Source organism: Rutilus rutilus (genome assembly GCF_951802725.1).
Source record: "Rutilus rutilus genome assembly, chromosome: 21".
NCBI classification, from domain to species: Eukaryota; Metazoa; Chordata; class Actinopteri; order Cypriniformes; family Leuciscidae; genus Rutilus; species Rutilus rutilus.
In genome coordinates this window covers 33,993,817-34,010,201 of record NC_140226.1, presented here as the reverse complement: position 1 = coordinate 34,010,201, position 16,385 = coordinate 33,993,817, and the positions used below count along the sequence as shown (strand labels likewise).

At 38.3% G+C, this 16,385-nt stretch overlaps 1 protein-coding gene across 1 annotated transcript in view; it reads left to right on the top strand.

Annotated features, from left to right (window-relative positions):
• LOC311280990 (adhesion G-protein coupled receptor G6-like) overlaps positions 1-15,339 on the top strand; it is a 54,580-nt gene extending 39,241 nt beyond the window's left edge. Inside the window, exons 13-17 of the mRNA XM_084393610.1 lie at positions 3,990-4,117; positions 4,239-4,504; positions 4,900-4,990; positions 13,816-14,099; positions 14,365-15,339. Of these exons, the coding sequence (XP_084249736.1) occupies positions 3,990-4,117; positions 4,239-4,504; positions 4,900-4,990; positions 13,816-14,099; positions 14,365-14,510 (915 nt within the window). The 3' untranslated portion in view covers positions 14,511-15,339. The remainder of the gene's footprint in view (positions 1-3,989; positions 4,118-4,238; positions 4,505-4,899; positions 4,991-13,815; positions 14,100-14,364) is intronic.
• The last annotated feature ends 1,046 nt before the right edge of the window (positions 15,340-16,385 follow it).

Below are 16,385 nucleotides of genomic sequence, written 5' to 3'. Positions count from 1 at the left end.
CAGCAACATAAAATTTCAAGATGGCGGCAATTTTTCAGGATTACTGCCACCCGCCATGTGGATCTTTAAATGATACATTTTCTCATAGAAATGTATTGGGTTCCTCAAAAGACTCTGTCAAGAAAGGTAGTTTGACTGTGTTTTGTCTGACTCCTCACCCATGACCTGTCCAGTTTGGTAAAGCCTGTCAGGAGTTGCCTCCCACCAGCATAGCTCTCAGGGTTCATTGAGGTACACAAGCTCCCTTACCACGACAAGGTAACAAGTGACCCACAGAGACTGCTCATGCCAATTTTCATGCTTGTATCACCAAATAAACCACTATATCACTTAACTGCTCCACTAAGGTGTCGGCCATCTTGAAAAATGGCCGCCATCTTGAAATTTCAAGTGGCTCGGACAATTTTCTTGTCAAGTGACCCATGGAGACTGCTCATTAGGGATGCACCGAATATTCGGCCACCGAAAATTTTCGGCCGAAAATGGCCCAAAAGTGCATTTTCGGTTTTCGGCCGAAAGACTTTTATCACCGAAACAATACGGCCGAAATGTTGTGATGACGCAAACAGCAGACACCGCGACCTGCACGTGCTTGTCTGAAGCAACATTACATATCTGCGGTGTGGACGTATTTAAATATATCTAAGAGTGACCCACGGACAGCGATTTTCAAAACACAGACATCCCAAGTCTTCCGGAAGTTCCGGGAGTCTCCCGCGTATTGATACCGGCTCCCTAATGCCCGCAAATTAGTTTAAATCTCCCGGAATCGCGAGCGAGCATGAGCGTGCATACGTAGCGCGCGCGGCAGAGAGAGGGAGCGAGAGACCTTTGCGTGTGTGTGCAGAGCAGCCGTCATTTCTCAGAGGTTTACCTGAGCTGTTTATGGTTTTTGCAACTCACGTCCATGAGCATATAACTGCAGATATTATTTTGGGCTATGGCAGTATTGACCTAAATGCACTTTGTTTTTATGAGAGAACATTTCATTTTTAAACCTTTCTCCAGGCCAGTAGGCTTTTACATTATTATTTAATGTACACATGAGTGGGGTCAAGTTAAACATTTAATTTTATACTTTGCAAATGCTAAATAAATATTTGCATAAAATTTTACTGGATTTATTCTTTGAAACTTTAATATTAATTTATGCAATTGCAATGCCTTGATTTTAGTAAACTTAGTACACAGTCATAGCCATAAATGCAATGGTACTAACAATAATTGGCATAATTTCTTTCGGTGTTTCGGTTTTCGGTTTTCGGCCTTGGTTTCCTCTTTTTCGGTTTTCGGTTTCGGCCAAGAATTTTCATTTCGGTGCATCCCTACTGCTCATGCCAATTTTCACGCTTGTATCATAAAATGAACAATTCTGCCAAACATAAGCACTTAGCCGCTCCACTACAAATAACAACCTCTGAAAACAGAAACACAGGCTCATCCGGGTCACTGAAGTCAGCAGCGCTATATATTGCTAGTAACGTTTTTTCTTCCTGGAAGTTTTGCATTTGGTGAGCTAATAAATTATTAAAAACTCAGTCGAATCAATATTTTTTGTACAGTTATTTAATTATGCCATCCAGTATCGTGGACTCGCTCTCTCTTGTTTCATACAAACGCTGCTGCTGCCATTTTGTGACTATTGTTTTGCACACTGTTGGATTATAAGATACGAACAGGTATGACTTTAAAACAGTTTAATCGGAAATCAATATATCCAAAATTAGGTATGACTGTATACCATATCACTTAAATACGGTATTTAAGTTCGCGTCTGGGTCCTCATCACCCTGTCGGGGGTTATTTTGAGAGAACAACCATCTGGATTTACATTATCCCTTACTTAAAAACCATACTATGGCATAGCGCTATTTTGAATTCACAAAGGCTTCAATTCAATTAAATAAATATGTGCCATGCGTTTAATAGATAAATGCGTTATTTACATGCACCTCAGCATGGCTCCACATGAACTGTTATCATTTACATTTCGCAATGAAACAAAATCTTCTGCCATCGTCTTGTCAGTCAGCTCCTCACTCTTGAGATCAATTAAATCTGACTCCTGCTGCTGATCTGTGTTGCGACTCTCATTCGGCTCACGCTGAATTGAGCAGACATGTTCAGTTTTTAATTGAAGTGTCGGTTCTTTAACTGAACTAAAAAAAATTGTTACTAAAAAAAATCTAAATGACAGTGGGGGGGAGGGGATAGTGAACTGGTAACACCGACTATCACAGCAAGCCTAGAATGCAATGTGCGCCATTTTATCAGATTTGTAAGGTAAATCATTAATAAACCTATGCCACCAACACAGGAGAATATCTCAATATGTTTCTAAATACGCAAACTGTTCATTGCGATTTCAAAATAAAAGTTTAAACTAGGGCTGTAGCCATCGGCTATTTTAGTAATCGAGTATTCTACTGATTATTCCATCGATTAATCGAGTAATCGGATAAATTGTGGTAATAAAAATAGATCCAAGTGAACAACAGCCTATAAAATTACTTAAAGTACAAATAGGTAACACTTTACAATATGGTTCATAAGTTAACAGTTAACTACCTTAGTTAACATACTAAGAATGAACAATACTTAATTTATTATTCTTAGTTAACATTAATTTCAACATTTACTAATACATTATTAAAATCAAAGTTTGTATGTTAACATTAATGTACTGTGAACTAACAATGAACAAAACATGAAACTAACATTAACAAAGATTAATAAATACAGTTACAAATGTATTGTTCATTGTTAGTTCATGTTGGTTAATACATTAACTAATGCTAACAAATGAACTTTATTGTTAAGTAATCATATGGGTTTTATTGAACAACGCTGTTAAAATAGGCCTACACCATGTAAAATATATGATATAAACTAATATAAACATAACTTATGTACATTACGTTCTAAAACAAATGTCCACAGAGAGCTTCAACGGCCTGGTTACACTAAGGCATGATCAAAGCCTTGTTTAATATTGGCCAAACAAAATTTAATTCAAATGTCAACTTAATCTTTAATATTTGGTCACTTCTGTACGATAGAAACGCAACAGTTGCTGTTTCTTGAACAAGAACATGTGCACATCAAAACATCCAGACTTAGTGCAAGGGTTAAACTTTTATTTTGAAATTGATGAACAACAATTTGCATATTTCAGAAAGATATTTAAGTACTGCTGTTATATATCCTGTTTTGGCGTAGATTTACAAATTAGTTGCGTTACGAATCTTGTGAAATGGCGCACACTGCGTGCAGATGAACGATATAAGCCACACAAACTCACAGCACGCAGAGATGGAATAATGAATAATGCGGTTCATGGATTCTCGTCTGTGGAATGCGCCACTTCCGGTATTTTGCTGGTTACTTGACACGGGTAAATTGCAATCGAGGATTTTTTTTTTTTTTAATCGAGTACTCGACTTTAATCGAGGAATCGTTACAGCCCTAGTTTAATCCCTCGCTCGGAGTTTGCATGTTTTGATATCCACATATTCATGTTTAAGAAATTACAGTGGTTGTAGCATTTCTATCGCAAAGAAGTGGCCAAATATTGAAATTTAAATAAACATTTGACTAATATTGCACAAGGATATGATCAGCTGTAAAGTGTAACTACACCAGGCCGTTGGCGCCCTTCTGTAGGCATATGTTATAATACGTAGTGTACATACGATAACTGTTTATATTATTTTAACAGTGTTGTTCTATAAAACCATGAGATTACTTGCTTTTGATACTTTATTTGAACCAAATATTACTGCCTCTTTATTATTAAAGTCATTTTAAAGGCTTAGGTATTTGCTTAGGTCTCTTTTTATTACCACAAAAAATATCCTATTACTCAATTAATTGTCAAAAAATAAACGAATGATTACTCGATTACCAAAATAATTGTTAGCGACAGCTCTAGATCTGATTCTTGCTAACAGGGTTTTAAAAAGGTTGTTTCCATTGTTTTCTCTGCTCAGTCTCCTCCAAATGTAAATCCAAACATCACAGCGCCGTATGTGGATTCATTGAGCTTCATCTCTTCTATCGGCTGCGGCATCTCCATGTTTTTTCTATCCGTCGCTCTGTTCATGCATTTCCTGTTACGGTAAAGTATATTAAAATATAAACATACAGTTACTTTAAGTTTCTGACCAGCTGCTTTTGTTCCTCTTTTGGATAAATGCAAATGAATGTTACAAATAGAGGTTGTTTTTATATTTGAACAGGAAAGCCAAATCAAATCAGGCCACGAAGATCTTGATGAACATGTTTGTGGCTTTGTTTCTCCTGAATTTATCCTTTTTGTCAAATGAGAGCGTCGCCAACACAGGAGACAAGGCTGCATGTGTCTTCATAGCGCTGCTCATGCATTACTCCATGCTGACTACATTCACCTGGTTCTTCATTCAAGCTCTTCATATGTACTTATGGCTCATCAGACAGAACGTCACCATCACAAACTACATGAGGAAGATCACCGTGTTCGGCTGGAGTGAGTTATATGAACAAAACTCCTGTTATACTTTTGCCTTAAGAAATAAAACCTTTTAAAACAAAAACCAGCAAGTCAGACTGTAAACTCAAGTTCACCCGAAAAAGAAAATATATTGCACACAAGTCTTATGAACTCCTGTCATGATACTTTGTTTTTGACCTTTACTTGAGCAGCTTGTCTTCATTACTTGGTAGGCTATTTTAATATGAATTTTAGTAATTTAGTACATTAAGTTAAATTACATTAAGAGAAATGTTCCCTTGGCAACTAGCTGAAATAATGTTTTTTTATATACATTTTATTTTAATTTAAAGTTTATTTTATGTCAAGTAATGGAAATGTTTTTTATGGTTTTGGTTTTTATAATAATCCTGATCTCTGTGTGTTTTTAGCATTTCCGGCTCCGATGGTCGTAGCTGTTGTTTCAATAGGAGGATATAAAGCACTGATTATAAACACAACGTCTGGAAAAACATCAAGAATGTACGTTTTTCTGTTGTTGCAAATATATTAATGAAGCTTGCGAAGTGCCCCTATTATGAAACGTTAAAGGTTCCTAAATTTGTTATGGAGTCTCCTAAAACAGGTTTACATGTATCCAAGGTAAAAAAATACTAATTTTCTCATAATATCCATTATAGCATCAGCTCTTTTCTAACAGTGTCTGAAACTGTTTGATCAAGGATTTAGTCTCTCTAAACTCCACCTTTCTGAGAGCCTGCTCTGCTCTGATTGGTCACAAGGCCCAGTCTGGTTTGATTGGTTGGAAGCCAAAATTTAATTAGCATATCTGAATTACAGCTCTTCCTCAGCACTTGAAACAAGAGCAATACGAACAGTAACAATGGCGCCAGTTTTACTGTATCAATCTCATCAAAGTGGATTTGCTTTGGCAGCAGAAAACTCAAACTCTTCCAATCTCAAATACAACTACAGTGTTTGAGGGTGGGGCAAAACAGACGCTGTTTGCTGGCAGCCAATGAAGACCGTAGGCTGGCATTATGCAAATTAGTTAAACCTACGTAGGTTTGAGCAGGAAGTGAGATTGGAATTATTGATGACTCATTGCAGGCGGTTCAAAATCGATTCTTTCTTTTGGGAGACAATTACTCCGTTTAACTGCAGTTTGATCTTTGAAACTTTGCAAACCTTTTACATTCACAAACAGCTCTAATACACACTGTCACATACAGTGCATCAGGAAAGTATTCACAGCACTTCACTTTTCCCACATTTTGTTATGTTAGAGCCTTCAAAAAAGGATTAAAAAAAAATTTTCCAGAAAAAAACAATACCCCATAATGACAACGTGTGTTTGAAATCTTTGGAAATGTATTAACAATAAAAAACGAAAAAAAAAAAAATCACATGTACATAAGTATTCACAGCCTTTGCCATGACACTCAAAATTGAGCTCAGGTGCATCCTGTTTCCAATGATCATCCTTGAGATGTTTCTACAACTTGATTGGTAAATTCAGTTGATTGGGCATGATTTGGAAAGGCACACACCTGACTATATAAGGTCCCACAGTTAACAGTGTATGTCAGAGGTAAATGAATTTAAGTACTTGGGACTATGGTTTGATAGTAGGTGTACATGGAAAACACATATAAAGCACTTGGACACTAAATGCAAAAAAGTTATAAACCTTCTGAGAGCTGTGGCTGGATGTGACTGGGGTGCTGCAAGGCAGTCGTTAATTGCAGCGGCAAAAACAATATTGGGAAAAATGTATAGATTACAATATAGAGCATTACGTGTATGTATCGGAGCAGTTAAGACAACCCCCATTAATGCTATACTCATAGAAGCAGGAGAGATACCACTGGAGTTAAGAAGACAGAAACTGGCAATGGCATATTGGATCAGATTAAAAGGAAGTGGGAAAGAAAACCTAGCAAAAGAAACAATACAGGAATGCTGGGAGTATTCCAAGTTTCAGGGGCTTGGGTTTGGATGGACAAGGGAAATGAGAGTGAGGGAATATGAAATGGAAGCCTTAGATTTCACCACAGCCAAACCAGTTAGTAGTATTCCACTATGGCTTTTTCCAGAAGTAACGGTTGATATTAATATCTTGGAAAAGAAAAGAGAGTGGAGAAGTGGGAGTTAAAACAAGCATGTACATAAGAAACAGTTATTATAATTATTTAAAGATTTACACAGACTGATCCAAGAACAAACAGGAATGTGCGGAAGTTGGAATATATATCCCAGAATTTAAAATAAATCTCTCCAAAAGACTATCTGATTGGTTATCTGTATACAGCAGAAATAGTGGCAGCCATTATTGCACTACAGTGGGTTGAAGAGGTCAGACCTGATAGGGTGGTACTATGCACAGACTCGTTAGCAGTCATAAAAAGTATTCAGTCAATGACATCAGTAAGAGAAGATCTACTAATAGAACTTTTTCACAGTTTATTTAGATTACATCGGGGTGGCACAGATGTAGTTTTGTTGGGTGCCAGCACATGAGGGGGTTAAAGGGAACGAGATAGCAGACAAACTGGCTAAAGAGGCACTACTAAAGGTAATAATAATAATTGCAATTCCACTAGGAAAAGGCAAAGGTAAAGCAGTGGTTAAGAAGAAAGGACTTGAAATATGGCAGAAATGGTGGGAGGAAGACAGGAAAGGTAGGAGATATTATAAAATACAAAAAATTGTCAGTATAAAGAATTACATGGAAAAGACCAGATGAGAGGAAATTGTAATGACAAGATTGAGAGTGGATCATACAGGACTGAATGGCACATTATTTTTAATGGGGAAAAGGAATAGTGAGAACTGTGAAAACTGTGGGGTTAAAGAAAATGTTGAACATGTAATATTGTACTGTACATTGAATGAGGTGGAAAGACGGGTGCTTAAAGATAAGGTTCAGGAGGCAGGGCGGGAGTGGAATTTGGTAGGGATATTGGGATCAGAAGGAGAGGGAGAAGGAATAATGATTACCAGGAAGGCACTATTTAAATTTTTTAAAGACTTGCAAACGTTGTTTGCAGTCCGCCATTAAATAAGAGAAGAAGAAGAAGAAGAAGAAGAAGAAGAAGAAGAAGAAGGTGTATGTCAGAGCACAAACCAAGCCATGAAGTCCAAAGAATTGTCTGTAGACCTCCGAGACAGGATTTTATCAAGGCACAGATCTGGGGAAGGGTACAGAAAAAATATCTGCAGCATTGAAGTTCCCAATGAGCACAGTGGCCTCCATCTATATATTTGGAGTTTGGAACCACCATGACTCTTCCTAGAGCTGGCCGCCCGGCCAAACTGAGCGATCGGGGGAGAAGGGCCTTTGTCAGGGAGGTGACCAAGAACTCGATGGTCACTCTGACAGAGCTCCAGCGTTTCTTCTCCAGAAGAACAACCATCTCTGCAGCACTCCACCAATCAGGCATGTATGGTAGAGTGGCCAGATGGAAGCCACTCCTCAGTAAAAGGCATATGACAGCCTGCCTGGAGTTTGCCAAAAGGCACCTGAAGGACTCTCAGACCATGAGAAAGATAATTCACTGATCTGATGAAACAAAGATTGAACTCTTTGGCCTTAACCCTCTGGGGTCTGAGGTGTTTTCTGGGCCTGGAGGTGTTCTGACATGCTCTGACATTTGTGCTTATTTCTGTTACTTGTGACATTTTCATGGCTAAAGTCTGATTACACTGTATTTAGCACAAACTCTGCTACAATAATATATCAGCAGCATGTGTGTAAAAGTTTGTAGTTATGAGATAATGACGTTTATGCGTAGTTTGTGAAAATACAAAAAATAATTGTCACTGAAATAAGCTCATGAAATCCATACTGATTATTTCTTCACAAGACTTTTGAAATTTGTATCACGTAGCCTAGAATATTTTCTCCAAAACTATGTGAAAATCACCCTGACTGCTCATTCAGATAAGACAATATATTTATTTAAAAACTCTAAGACGTGTTTTGTGTAAGAAAGCTTTATGCGGGAGGCGTGATCACGTCATTAATATGCATGGCTTTCACACCTGAGAAAGACAAAGACACTCCCCTAATGGCCCTATTAGGAGCTATCAGGCCCTGTCATTCTGAGCAACCTTGCACAAAGAATGAGGAAATTAAAAAAAGAATGGCTTTTTGATTGTTTGGATTTATTTACAACATAATCCAAAGATACACAACAAATGACAAAAAGCACACTATTGAAAACAATGATCCAAAGACAGAGACCTTTGTGCCATTCCTAAAAACATTGTACATACCTTTAATTTCCAAGGTGTTTGATTTTCACTTTACCATGTTCATGTACAGAGACTCATGTGAATGTTGAAGTCAGCAGGACTCAGTGGCATCTGGGCCCTGTATAAAAAAAATAAAAAAAAAATAAAAATAAAAACTGAACATACTGATATCAAGAGAAACTATAGCTGCACGATATTGGGAATCGATTTTAGATTTTTCTGGTTAAAATTTTTAAAATTCACAGAATACACACACACACACACACACACACACACACACACAAATGTTTCCAACAATAATGAACACCAGGTTTGTTGTGCCTTGTAGGCATAGGCTACGTGCAGTGCTGCATAAAATAATAATAAGAATAAATTAAGTCTTCCAAAAGATTTCAGTAACAACTACGCTAGAGAAAAATATATTGATTACAATATAAAAACATGAAGCCTATTGTTTGGTGCGTTTTGCTTTTCAAACGCATGGCGCGCTCCAAAATATGAAACATTCAAACGCAGACCGCGCTCCAAAATATGATACATTCAAAAGCAGAGCTCGCTCCAAAATATGATACATTATGGTTACCATATTATACATATCTACGTTTGAGCAGATATCCACAAACACAGTAACGGTTCAACTGCAATGTGAAGTTTATGCAACAATAACAAACTAATAATTAAGAATTTCTTACCTTACATCTTTCTTGTCTTCAAATCGCGTTCTTCTTCTGAGGTAAATCCAATGTAAGCTCACGGCGTGTCTTCCGAACTCGACGAAAAGCAGAGACTTTGGTGAAGTTTGGTGCTTTGTTTTTGAGGTAACGAGCGCGTTCGTGTGAGGCGAGGACGATTTGCATGTCAATCTCTTTTGCGCGTGTGGGCGTGGTCAAATTAAAAATAATGAGCAAGCGTTTGAGAAGCTGGACATCTTGTTGGTTTTATACAAATGACTTAAGCAGAGAATATTTGTTTTCAGTTTGAATCCGATCATTTAAAAGTACACACTTAAATGATTATAAAGATATATGGCTCAAATGTGTGAATAGTATTCGCTGAGTTTTGTTTCAGTTTATAGACGTGCTCAAGAAAAAAAAGTTCAGGGAGGCGGAGAGGCAGAACGCACACCCTGTTTATTTTCTTTATTTTACAAAAGCACAATGTTTTGATTTGATTGTAAGTGGACACATACAAGAGTAGAAATAGCACAGATTCTTTTTTCATATTTCTTTTTTCTGTATGACCATAAATGACGGAGTAATTTAAGTTTATTGTGCTACAATGTGAAGAAAATCCAGCAAAACGCGCAGGCGCGTTTGTCGACCCCAGAGGGTTAATGGCAAGCATCATGTCTGGAGAAAACCAGGCACCGCTCATCATCTGGCCAATACCATCCCTACAGTGAAGCATGGTGGTGGCAGCATCATGCTGTGGGGATTTTTTTCAGCGGAATAAACTGGGAGACTAGTCGGGATCGAGGGAAAGATGAATGGAGCAATGTATAGAGATATCCTTGATGAAAACCTGCTCCAGAGTGCTCTGGACCTCAGATTGGGGCGACGGTTCATCTTCCAACAGAACAACAACCCTAAGCACACAGCCAAGAAAACAAAGGAGTGACTAAGGGACAACTCTGTGAATGTCCTTAAGTGGTCTAGTCAGAGCCCAGACTTGAACCCGATTGAACATTTCTGGAGAGATCTGAAAATGGCTGTGCACAAACGCTTACCATCCAACCTGAGAGGTTCTGCATGGAAGAATGGGAGAAACTGCCCAAAAATGGGTGTACCAAGCTTGTAGCATCATACTCAAAGACTTGAGTTCCCAATCTGGTGTGTGTGAGCTGCATACACTTCCCCCAAAAGAGGCATTTGTATTTAGTTCTGTATAATCTGCCATGGTGGTCTCCAGTTCTACCAGCGCCACCTTGGTGGTTTCCATCTCGACTGGCCCCAACACAGTGTGGTCCTTCACCCTATGATCCAGGCCCGCCACTGCTCTACATCTTCAGGTCTCAGCCACTGCTCCACAACTCACGGTATCAGCCACTGCTCCACAACTCACGGTATCAGCCACTGCTCCACGTCTCATGGTCAGCCACTGCTCCACGTCTCATGGTTCCAGCCACTACTCCACGTCTCAAGGTCCCAGCCACTGCTCCACAACTCACAGTCTCAGCCACTGCTCCGCAACTCACGGTCCCAGCCACTGCTCCGCGTCTCACGGTCTCAGCCACTGCTCCACGTCTCACGGTCTCAGCCACTGCTCCACGTCTCACGGTCTCAGCCACTGCTCCACGTCTCACTGTCTCAGCCACTGCTCCACAACTCACGGTCTCAGCAACTGCTCCACAACTCACGGTCTCAGCCACTGCTCCACGTCTCACGGTCTCAGCCACTGCTCCACGTCTCACTGTCTCAGCAACTGCTCCACAACTCATGGTCCCAGCCACTGCTTCGCTACTCACAGTCTCAGCCACTGCTCCAGCCCCTGCTCCGCGTCTCACGGTCTCAGCCACTGCTCCGCGTCTCATGGTCTCAGCCACTGCTCCGCGTCTCACGGTCTCAGCCACTGCTCCACGTCTCACGGTCTCAGCCACTGCTCCACGTCTCACCTGCTCCACGTCTCACAGTCTCAGCCACTGCTCCACGTCTCACGGTCTCAGCCACTGCTCCACTTCTCATGGTCTCAGTCCCTGCTCCACATCTCACGGTCTCAGCCCCTGCTCCACGTCTCATGGCCTCAGCCACTACTATTATGTTGTTTCCATGCTTCTGGAGGTCCATGTGCCAGGCCATTGTTTATATTTAAGTTCATAGTTTGTTTAGTTTTATGTCAAGATTAAGTTAGGGTTAATGGTTTTGTTTTACGGTTTTGGATCTTCACTATTGTAAATAAACTGCACTTGGGTTCTCTTTCCCATCGTCTTCGTCTGCTCCATGTCAGCTACGTTACACACACTACATGAACGGAAATATCTGAAAAAGCATAACAGGGGCATGCTTTAAGTGTCTTTTAATTGTCTTAAGGCGAGACACGGCAGGCAAAAATATCGATTTTTTATGCAGTGGTCAGTTTGGAGATTTTGGGCTAGTTTACTCCTTCAGTATGTGTTCTTTCAAGCTGCTATAAAGAAAACGTTGAAAATATACATTAAGATGTTTATTTTATTACATTTTGTTTACTTGCGGCAGTAAGTTTCTCCCGAATTTACCAGGAAGTTAGCATTCAAACGCGACACGCCGAGCTCCGTCTGTTTACTTAAGTCTGTCATGACCGGGATCATTGTAAAGTCTCCTGCACAACGCTATGTAACCCAAATATGGGCATTTCCTTTCTATCAGTAACCAATCGTGAATGTCCAAAGGGGGATTTAAAGTTAAGGACAATTTCTCATTTAGAGCTGTTTAACTCTTTAACTGCCGTTTTCTCAAAATGATTTTTTTGCTTTTTTTGGTCATTCTCCAGTACATACTTCTCAGCCTATGTAGCACCTGTGTACACCAAACTTTCCAGTTATACACTTAGCAGTATTCTGAAGATATTTTCAGAGGGATTTTTTAATAAATCATTCCTGGCCTGATTTATGTGACATTGTAATCAACAAAAATATGGCGAAAAATAAATTTTTTATGGCTATGGACAGTATATTTTGATTTCCTAGGTAATGAAAGCATATATCCTGAAATCCCTCTGAGTTTTTATTTTCATCTTGTGTGTAAACAAAATGAAAAAAGAATTTTACACCTGGCTTTATCATATGTTCAGATCTATCTACCGAAAATATATGCAAAATCGTGCATATTTAATGAGATAATGCCTAATTTGCATAATTAAACATACAAATTTCTAAACCTTGTAATACTTTTTTTTAGGGATGGGGCCGATCCGATCCAGTATCGGTATCGGACAAGATACCAGCGTAATTCACGTATCGGATTTTCCCGATCCAACCTGCGGAGATATCCGATATCCATGAGTCATGTCTGCTCGCTTTAACGTCTGCTGAAATGACTCCAAAAGTGATTCCCGCCGGCTAGTCTGTTAGCTGTCTGCAAACTGCGGAATGGATTTCTTGAATGGAGGCGCGGCTCAATGAGACACAGAGTTATGAGACACGCTCCCCGCTCAGGAAATCCATTCCGCAGTTTGCGGCTAGCCAACAACGTCCGCTGTGTGGATATACTTCACACTGGAAACACCGCAGAGCAAGACAGCAAAATGCAATGTTTGCAATGATGCAATGAGTCCTTTGAAGCTCCCTCGCGTCGTACAACACAACGAACGCAATCAAACATTTTAAAAAGCACCACGTTACTGTGCGTTCACACCAAACGCGAATATAGCGCGCCAAATTCGCGTCTAGTTGGACGCTTGAATATTTTGAATCCATTTGCGCATCCAGAGAAAAACTGACGTGCGTAAAAAGCAAAAGTTTTAAGCGAAATCGACGCGCGTCTGAGGCAAAATCCGCTTGTTTGTTTGCACGATGCTGATGTTGATCGAGCATACCGCATCGGAGCGAGCGAGGATCACCCTTCAGAATAGTGTGTGTGTAAGATGTTTACACTTGCACTTTTCTTATATTTCAAGACGCAAGTATTTGACATTTTGGGAATGTAATAAATATTGACATGACAATCAATTTGAAACCCCAGTTGCATATTTGTTTTCAGAATGGGATTTTTCCTGTTAACAGGATTTCCTGTTTTTCTGACTTCCTTTTCTGACCTTATAACTTACTTACCTCAAGTTGCCTTTTGGGACATACATGCATACATAACATATTATTACTTGCCTGTTGAGAGAAGTTTATTTCAGCATCATATATAATATACAAAAATGATAATAATAATATTAAAGCAAACACAGCTCTGGTATCGGAATAGTATCGGTATCGGCCAATATCCAAATTCAGGTATCGGGATCGGATCGGAAGTGAAAAAATGTGGATCGGTGCATCCCTACTTTTTTTTATATACTTGTGTAAGTAATCAACTGAGGAAGTTTCATGGTGATATCTATTTAAAAATGTTACCCTATTCACCTGTAGTGTCTCGCCTTAATTATACTTCACTCCCTTCTAATTATAGGTGCTGGATTACAGATCCTTTCATTCACTACATAGTGAACATTGGCTACTACATCTTAGTTTTCATCTTCACGACTGGAATCTTCATCACCATCTTAACTAGGGTTGTCCAATCCCGACGCATAAGAGCGCCTGCCGGCAAGAGAAGCACATTCAGAAAGCAGCTCATGATGGTGTTGAGTTTGTTCCTGCTCTTCGGCCTGACGTGGGCTGTGGCGTTCTTCAGTTATGGAGAGATGCTCATTCCCTCATTTTACATCTTCACTGCGTTGAACTCGTTTCAGGGTGAGAAACAATCACATGCATCATTACATCTGGTTTAATAGAATGCTCCTATTTTTCTAACAGATTTCAGCAAATTATTTGAATTCATTCATTAACAATTTTTTTATTGTAAAAATAAATAAATAAATAAATAAAATATATAATTAATTATAAGGGTTTATAATGAGATTTTGATTACAGTTTTAAAATCAAGCAAACAACTTTAAATCTGTGAAATGTATTTAAGGCGGCAGAATTTGTAGAAATAATTTTGGGTTTTTTTCAGGGTTTTTCCTCTTCCTGTATTACTACCGCATTCACAAGGACATAGAAGGTCATTTCTCTGATGATCCAGAAAGGTCCGGCTCCACCACAACCATCGTTCAATCCAGAATTAATACTGTGGAAAATGTTTATGATGAGTCTAATTAAGACAGAAACCCATGTTTTCTCTTAGACAGCTGATAAGTCAACAGAAGAATGTCAGAATACTAGTCATGTTTAATAATAATCTCTGTCTAAGATGTTGTACGGTGTTGTATAATAACTCATAATGGGATCATAAGTGGGATCACTAGCTTTTAAGACATTTTAAACCAAAGTTAATTTAACATGTAGGCCTACTTGATCCATCACTGGAAGCTACTTCACAAGTAGCTATTTTTTCTCGTTTTGTAAGTTCAGGGTAACTGTAACCCTAGTTATGAAATATATATTGTGTGACTTTTGAATGTCTAAATTGTGCAATGAACATTAATTCTTGATGTAGGCTACTAGTTGTAAAAATGTAAAGTAAAAAGGGTTTTGTTTCAAATAATTATAATGCCATTTTCATCTAGACTTTAAGGCTTTAAATGACGGCTAAACAAAAATAATATTGTTTCTTTTAAACTGCATTGTGATATTTGTACTATTGCCTCCATAATGGCATGAATGTGTGCATTATATTCAATATTTGATTTAGTCTTTCTACAAAAATATATCAATGGTAGGCTTCTAAATGTTTCTAATTTTAAACTTTCTTAAGTTTGTTTGCAGTAGTTATGTATTTGATATGCATTTATGATAGTGATATAGGCTTGTGTAACACTAGAGGGCGCTGTGAAATTGCAGTGTAACAGTTTCTGAAGTTGGAGTTGAAGATGTGAATGAGATCATCTATATTCGGCTCAGTGTGACATGTAGTTGCAATTACAACCAGCTATTGACTCAATACTTGTGATTCACATTGACTAATAAACTTCTATCCAGTTGAATGAGTTGAGAATTTCACCTGTTGATGACACGTTTTTAAATGACACTTCCAGGCAAACTCACGCTACTAATAAATCATATTCTTTTAAACTCTATTCATCAAAGACTCCTGAAAAAAAGGAAACTGTTTTCAACATTGACAATAATCATAAATGTTTCTTGAGCAGAAAATCAGCATATTAGAATGATTTCTGAAGGATCATGTGAGACTGAAGTGATGCTGGAAATTCAGCTTTGAACACTTCAAACACTTGTACATTTTACAATACATTCATATAGAAAACAGCTATTTTAAATGGGTCATGACATGACAAATCAAATTTGCCAAGCTCATGATATATAAGAGGAATTTGTACCATTAAAACATCAGAGCTTAAAACGTCCTCCTCATTATAAACAAAGCATTTATTTAATCAACAAACGGTTCTTTTTGATTGCCACATTGATATTACAGGATCAGTGGTGTCACACGGCCAAATACATTTGCATATTTATTATACATCATCGCACCATACAGGGCTCGACAGTGCGACCATTTCACTTGCATTTGCGACTAAAAATAGATGTGTGCGAACTGTAAAATGTAGTTTGGAGCACGTGTGCGATGAAAAAATCCCTGCGGATCACTTAAAATGTAAGATCATAAAAAGTCTTCAATACCTTAAGGTGGACGATGACGCAATTTTCTTCTAGAAACAAACTTTGTTGTATTATTTTTATGTTATCACTGTGAAGCTGCTTTGATACAATCTGTATTGTAAAAAGCGCTATATAAATAAAGGTGACTGGACTTGACTATCCAGTTAGGCTATATTTTACATTTGATTTCTTTATGTTAGACCTACCCAATTCATCCAAATCATATTTCATATTAAGACATGGACTGTTTTTGATTTTGCATACCTCCTGACAAAAAAAAAGAAAATAAATATTGTCACAGATTTTTATCATAATAATATAATATTTTATAATAAATCCTTAGACTTTTCTAATGATTTATACTCAAAGGCTGCCTGCAGGTAACCCTGCAGTTTTTCATAAAATAAGTTCTCT